This window comes from Euphorbia lathyris, chromosome 5, assembly GCF_963576675.1.
Source record: "Euphorbia lathyris chromosome 5, ddEupLath1.1, whole genome shotgun sequence".
NCBI classification, from domain to species: domain Eukaryota; kingdom Viridiplantae; phylum Streptophyta; class Magnoliopsida; order Malpighiales; family Euphorbiaceae; genus Euphorbia; species Euphorbia lathyris.
The window spans coordinates 79,350,181-79,358,058 of NC_088914.1; the positions used below are offsets into that span (position 1 = coordinate 79,350,181).

A 7,878-nucleotide genomic window follows, 5' to 3' on the forward strand; every position below is an offset into this window, starting at 1 on the left:
TCTAATTGCATTTATGCCAATTAGGTTGATTCGCAACACGAATCATACAGAGAGGTAGAGATCCATCAAGAAAACAATTTTTTTTCGCTATTAATGATCCTTTAATTGATTTACTCCTGGAGAATAGTTACGATTGGTTAAAGGTTGAGTAACCAAGTATAGGCTTGGATTTTTTTATGGAATGATTAAAAATGGATTAGACAGATTCTGAGAAATATCTGCAAAATAATGAATCTCCGTACCTCCTCCTCCTCCTCTAACATTTGTGTCTTGATTCATATTTGTATTTTGATTTGTATCCAGATGCTCTTGATTTTGATTCTTATTGTTCCTCGGGTTATTTCCATTCTCTCTGATGACCGATACAATGTAAGACATTATTCTGGAAAGAAATGTCACAAAGAGAAGAAGAACCAAATAAGGAAGAAGAAAAGAATAAGATCTAAAATTCAATCTGAAAGAAGAATTACAGAAGAAATTGCTCCGATACCATAACAAAATTGATGAGGAAATTCTGAAATTGTTCAATTGAATCAGTAAAGTAATCAATTAATTACAAAGCCTTCTAAAAGCTAATGATAATATTTGACTATACTAATAACTCTGGTTAACAAACTGAAAAGACTAAACTACCCTTAGTTAACATTAATAACACTAATAACATGTGGTTTGTTCGATTTGCAAACACAGTCTTGTGGTTTAAAAACTTACAAGCACGAGTCGGAGGTTTGTGAAGTTTGCAGTTAAAACATCTGAGGGTCAAATTTTCGGTCAAACAGTACTTATGATTTAATCCTTCTGCAAAATCATAGCTTATATATTGAGTAATTTGAAAAGTAAGTGTTTTAAGTACTCCAAATCGCCATCTTTTGGGATAAATAGCTACTATAATAATGCATGATTTTGCAAACTGCACAAAACATAAATCCCTATTTATATAATTTGAAACTACGGATATTTGCAAATCGTCTAAATTACAATTTTTTTTTATGTTTCTCATTTTAAACAAATCATAACTTTAATGATTCCATTGAATATACAAAGATTTTTATAGAATTTTTAAAATTTTAAATTCTATAAAAATGTTTTAAAATCTTAACTAGTACACCCCTCTGCAGAATTTTTTATGAGTTAATTCCAAAGCGATTATTGTTTCGTCTTCGTTCCCTCCACTACCATGGGACGGAAAAGCCTGAACTCTTGTCCATCTTTCTCTCTATTAAACCTACACAAAATCATTGTTTCTCCTTATTCTTCTCAGACTCAATCTTACAAACCTCTTCCTCAAAAATCATTCTTCAAATTCGACAGCAAAGATACCCATATAGATAGCTTATGTAAGGACGGAAGAATCCACGAAGCCATTGATATTCTCTGCGAACAAAAGCGCTTAAAAGAAGCTCTACAAGTGCTCAATCAAATTGATAAGCCTTCTCCTTCTATTTACTCAACTCTTATACAATCTTGCCTCCATAATCGGGCTCTTGAAGAGGGGAAAAAGGTCCATGATCACATTAAACGTTCTGGGTTTCTACCGGGTCTGGTTATTTCGAATCGCCTTGTCGATATGTATGCGAAATGTAACAGTTTGCCGAATGCCCACAAGGTATTCGATGAAATGAGTCAAAGGGACTTGTGTTCATGGAATGTGTTGATTTCTGGGTATGCTAAAATTGGGTTGCTTAAGGAAGCAAGGAAACTGTTTGATAAAATGCCTGAAAGAGATAACTTTTCTTGGACTGCTATGATTTCTGGGTATGTGAGGCATGATATACCTAATGAAGCTTTAGAATTGTTTAGAATGATGAAGAGAAGCGACAATTCAAAGACAAATAGATTTACCATTTCGAGTGTTCTTGCTGCAACATCAGCAATTCGTTGCTTGAGAATTGGGAAAGAGATTCATGGTTATATCATCAGAACTGGATTGGAATCAGATGAGGTGTTTTGGAGTGCTTTATCTGATATGTACGCTAAATGTGGGAGCCTAGATGAAGCAAGGTGCATTTTTGACAAAATGCGAAACAGAGATATTGTTACTTGGACAACGATGATCGATAGGTGTTTCGGGGAAGGTAAGCGAAAAGAGGGATTTGATTTGTTTTCAGGGTTATTAAGATCAGGTATAAGGCCTAATGACTTCACATTTGCTGGTGTTCTGAATGCTTGTGCTGATCTTAGTGAAGAGGGTGTTGGTAAGCAGGTTCACGGGCACATGACTCGAATAGGCAGTGATCCGTTTTCGTTTGCAGCGAGCGCTCTTGTTCACATGTATTCGAAGTCTGGGAATATGGTAAACGCTGAAAGGGTGTTCAAAGGGTTGCCTAGGCCTGATTTGGTTTCTTGGACTTCCTTGATTTCAGGGTATGCTCAGAACGGACTACCGGGAGAGGCTCTCTGGTACTTTGAGTTGCTACTGAAGTCAGGGACACAGCCTGATCACATAACTTTCGTTGGAGTTCTTTCCGCGTGCGCTCATGCTGGATTAGTCGATAAGGGTTTGCGACATTTTCACTCTATTAATAAAAAGTATGGCTTAACTCATACTGCTGATCATTATGCTTGTATAATTGATTTATTGGCTCGATCTGGCCGATTCGAAGAAGCTGAAAAGATTATTAATAAAATGCCAATGCAGCCTGATAAATTTCTCTGGGCTTCCTTGTTGGGTGGGTGTAGAATTCATGGAAATCTTAGACTTGCAAAAAGGGCTGCGGATGCATTATTTGAGATAGAGCCTGAGAATCCCGCTACATACGTTACAATGGCGAACATATACGCCACTGCTGGTATGTGGGATGAAGTAGCAAAGATCAGAAAAACTATGGATGACCGTGGAGTGGTGAAAAAACCAGGTGTTAGCTGGGTTGAGATTAAGAGAGAGGTACATGTGTTCTTAGTCGGAGATGATTCCCACCCGAGATCAAAGGAAATACACGGCTTTCTGGGGAAACTTTCCGAAAAGATGAAGGAGGAAGGATTTGTTCCGGACACGAATTTCGTGCTGCATGATGTGGAGGAAGAACAGAAGGAGCAAAATCTGTTTTACCACAGTGAGAAGCTTGCAATTGCTTTTGGAATTATTTCAACTCCAGAAGGAACTCAAATAAAGGTTTTTAAAAATTTAAGAACTTGTGTAGACTGCCATACTGCAATTAAGTTTATATCAAAGCTTACCAAGAGAAAAATAATCGTAAGAGATTCGAATCGGTTCCATTGTTTTGAGGATGGAAAATGTTCTTGTGGAGACTTTTGGTGATTCAAACTGCTTGAAATCCATCCATCCAGAGCACAATTTTTTCTATTGCAGTCATGTTCAACTAAATCAGTGGATAATTTAGACAGTGAAAACGGATCTTTAACGTATCCACGTCGACTTTGCATCAACAGGTCCACTTCAATCTGCTGATTGAGAAGGCTAGCAATGTGCAAGTATGTTCTGATATTTGGTTACTTTCCTGAATTATGTGCAAAGCCATGAGAGTTTACCTGAAGACTTGAGATGTTTTTGGGCAACTTATCATCCGAGCTTCCTCAACATAAGATCTTTAAGATTTAAGGCCATGAAATCATTATTGAGCATCGAATGTGTAGTATTATTCATAAATTGTTTTTAGTCTTGTTTTCTAGGCTGTATTCTGGTTTTAAGTCACATGAATTTGTTGCTTCTGAATATCCTTTCTTTCTTATTAAGAATAATTTTTGCGAGCCATGAACTAACCATGAACAATTTCTTGCTTCTATTTATTTGATTGGTATATGTTCGTTATTAGGCAAAAAGCATCCTGATGTCTTATTTTTGAGTCTTATAAAAGTTAGTTTCGAAATTCAATTAATAGTGTTATTTATTTCATATGTGTGTAAAATCTTATTTTTGAGCTGTAAGAAATATAATTTCAAAAACAGATAAAATTAATAACACGTATTAGAGATGGCTCCTGCCTTAGTAATGGCAGAATTGCTGCTGGTGGAGTTCTTCGGGATGCTGGTGGCGCCTGGCTGGCTGGGTTTACCCATAACTTAGGTACGGGCTCCTCCTTTACTGCGGAGCTCTGGGGGATCTTGTCTGGCATTAAACTCGTCATTCGCATGGGTGTTAAAAGACTTTCGGTGGAGTCTGACAATTTGGAGGCTATCAACAGGATTTCGGATAGACAGACTGTTTGTCTTAAGAGTCAGAATCTCATTAAAGCCATCTTGAGGCTTCGTCCTGCCTTCGATTCTCTTACCTTCTCCCATATTTATATGGAGCAAAACCGCGTGGCGGATCGCTTGGCAGCTGCTGGGCATGGGGAATGTTAGGTGTTTCTACCCTTTCCGTTCCTCCTTCTTTTCTGTTACCTTCTCTTCTTGAGGATAAGATTGGAGTCAGTCTTCCTAGACTGATCCCGGGTTAGGTTTTTGTTTGTTTGTTTTTTTTTCTTCCCTTCTTACCAAAAAAAAAAATAACACGTATTAGATATTCCAAACTAACTAATTTGACAAGAAAAAGTTTAATGTGACAAAAAAAAACTATTGTATCCAAATAAAAGATCAAATCATACACTAAAAATATAAAATATCAGACCATTTTGCAGAGCATGACATGATGTGGTAATTTCGGAAACACTATAAAATAAGAATAAAATTTTAACTTTTTTAACAAGTTTTAGTCATTTTCAGGCCAACCCAAGTGAGCCTTGGCTATTAGTTGGAATCATTCTCTTAGTGTTCCAGAAAGTAATCTTTCCGTCTTCGTTAAGATAAACTAGTCAAAAGCACGATATGAGTTATGAAATTAATGTTATTATTAATAATAAATAATTAGATAAGTTTTATAGTTTAATTAGATCAGAACGATACGTAATATATATAATACTTTATATTTATTTTAGTTTTAATTATTAAAATTTTTAAAAAATTAGCTGTGCAAATTAAATATTTTTTTATATATATTTAAATAGCACATATTGATAATCATATACATTCCAAGGTACATTTTTAAGAAACAAAAATACTAATTTGTTATTTTTTTGTTTAATAACTCTAGTGTTCATGAACCCGTTTTGTGAAGGGCGTAATAGTCTCCTGTGGTGTTTATTACACCATTTTTTCCGATAATAGTGGAAGCACTAGGTGGCGACTCTCATTACGTTTGAGAAACTATGGTTTCAAAATAATCGATTATCAAACTATACGCAATAAAATTTCTCATGTGTCTAGCATCGAACTAGGCGATGCAATTAAATGGACTCTTATGAAATCGTATTTATGCGATGCTACTCTCGCCCCTTCAGAATGCAAGTCGTTTCCACACTTCCTTATTTAAATTTCCAGTTGTCGAAGGCAATGTTTATATATATTAAAAATGGAATTTTCGAGGGTGGGCTTTTTGTAGACTACACTAATGAAAAAAGAGTAAAATTTGGTATGCCATGATTTTAGACTTTCCATAAACAAAGGAAATTGGACTAATACATCCCTAATTTTGTACTTTCAAAATGTTATAACGTTACTGACATATTAATTCTCATGGCTAATATGTATTATAGATTACTTAAAAAAAAGTTCCGGAAAGCTAATATGTATTTTAGAGAGTCAATGAGTTAATTTAAACAAGTTTAATGGCTAAATCAAATATTTTTTTTTAATACAAGGGACAATCAAAACTTTTGCATAGTATTGAAACTACAAATGTATTAAACCAAAGAAATATAACCCATCTAATTAATATTATTTATTTATTAGTGGTTGACTGATTGAAAAAAGAAACAAAAACCCTCCTATGATTTAGCCCTAATATTTATGGCAATTATTACAGATCAGGATGTTAGAAACAAAAACCTTCCTATAATTTAGCTTAGAATAGATTGTTACAAACAAAAACAAAAACTCATTTAGGAAGTTTGAATCTCAGTCAATTAGTAAAGAATCCATTTTGAAAATTTGAAAATTTGAATTTCCTATATATATTAAACTTTGCATTCATTTTCTTTGCTAGCTTTCCTTCTTAGCAGCAGAAATTCCATTTTACTTTCCATTCTATAAAATTGCATTCCTTCTTCTCTGCTCACTTTTCTTCTTTGCATCAGAAATTCTATTTTAGCCATGAAGAGGAAGTTTGATTCTGAGCCATCCAAAACGGAATCACGGTTGTATAACCATGGAGCAGCGTGGCACCGGGGGCTTTTGCTTGGAAAAAGAGGGTTTGGATCTGTTTATTTGGCTCAATCCAATTCAACTAAAGGATTATTTCCAGAGTTTATGGAGGTCAAATCAGCCGAGGTTTCTTCATCAGCTCCACTTCAAAAGGAGAAACAAGTACACGAGCCATCCTTACATTCTGGACTGTTATGGTGAAGAAACTACTACAACTAAGAATGGTAGGATGATTTATAATATATTATTAGAATATACTTATGGAGGAAACCTATCTTCTCTTATTAAGCAATCCAGTGGTTGCGGATTGCCTGAATCAGATGTGAGTAGATATACAAGGTGTATTCTTGAAGGACTCCACTATATCCATGGCCATGGATATGTGCACTGCGATATGAAGCCGGAGAAAATCGGGATAGCTTTGTCCCTAAGATTGGGGGTTTTGGGTTGGCCAAAAGATATTTGACCAGTAAAAGGATGAAATTTGATCCTAATTTTGGAGGGACTCCTCTTTACATGGCTCCAGAGACCGTTATTGATCGGATTCAAGAGCCCCCATGTGATATTTGGGCTCTTGGGTGCATGGTTTTGGAGATGTTAACTGGGAAGAAGGTTTGGAATCCGCAACCAAACATGAAAACCCATGAAATGCCTAAAATTCCAGCACACATATCAGAAGATGGGAAGGATTTCTTGAAACGGTGTCTTGTGAGAAACCCTAAGTTTAGGTTCACTGCTGAGATGCTGTTATTTCATCCTTTTGTATCGGGATCAGATGATGAGTTGAACAATGATGTTGATGATGAGTTTTCTGATTCGAGCTTTTCAGAACCTGAAGAAAGTTCGGATGATGAAAGGGTGAATTGTTCACCATTGGAAAATGATGCCGATGATGAGTTGTTCGATTGGAGCTTTTCTGAACCTGAAGAGGATTATCCGCGAGATGATAGAGTAAAAACAAAGAGAAGGAAGTTCAATAATAAAGCACAAGTGTGTTGATATTATATATATGTATATGCAATTTATGTATTTAGACTACAAATTTTGTATATATATATATATATCTATCTTATTCTTTAGTATGGAGAGAACACATTTTGTTGTTACTGGAATTCCATTGTTTTTGTGTTTTGATCTGCAGATATTTCTCATCTTACTACTACACATTCAATGACTATGGCTATATTTGTAAATCTGAAAAGTTCCATTAGATTTCCAAATCTGAAAAGTAAAAGATTTGAACAACTTAAAATGTATATTATTTTACACAAGTTATGATTAATAAATCACTACTGTAACTACTTTAAGAGGCTAATATGTCATTTTAAGAATGTTAAGAAAATCAATTAGTCATTATAAGAAATTTCAGCGAGCTAAAAAAAGTTTAAGCGACCATATAAATGATGTATTCTTTTCTATGTTTTTTTAGGGGGGAATTTGTTTACTTCATTTTCTTGTCATGTTTTCCTTAAGTATTTTAGATGTTTGGTTTAAGAACTATTGTTTATATAACCAATAAGGTTCCAAATTGATCATAAAAATTGACTGGTCTCTTCAACTTTAAAAATGTGTTGTTCGCGTACTAAATTTTCTTAAAATGTTGCACCCGTGGTTGAACAATAAGAGATTTGAACAAATTAAAACGTATATCATTTTAAACAAATTAAGAGATTAATAGATAACTATAACTACTTTAGGGTGCCAATATGTCATTTTAAAAATGTTAAGAAAACTAATAGA

The 7,878-nt window shown here is 34.6% G+C and overlaps 1 protein-coding gene and 1 pseudogene across 1 annotated transcript; both read left to right on the plus strand.

Annotated features, from left to right (window-relative positions):
* The first annotated feature begins 1,123 nt into the window (after nucleotides 1–1,123).
* On the plus strand, nucleotides 1,124–3,732 carry LOC136230104 (pentatricopeptide repeat-containing protein At4g37170-like). Its single transcript, XM_066019043.1, has one exon. The coding sequence runs from the start codon at nucleotides 1,178–1,180 to the stop codon at nucleotides 3,257–3,259; it is 2,082 nt and encodes a 693-aa protein (XP_065875115.1). The 5' UTR covers nucleotides 1,124–1,177; the 3' UTR covers nucleotides 3,260–3,732.
* A 2,355-nt stretch (nucleotides 3,733–6,087) lies between these two features.
* On the plus strand, nucleotides 6,088–7,312 carry LOC136229887 (mitogen-activated protein kinase kinase kinase 20-like; annotated as a pseudogene).
* The last annotated feature ends 566 nt before the right edge of the window (nucleotides 7,313–7,878 follow it).

Coding starts and splice junctions, on each gene's coding strand:
- LOC136230104 (XM_066019043.1), top strand. CDS start 1,178: ATGGGACGGAAAAGCCTGAACTCTTGTCCATCTTTCTCTCTATTAAAC.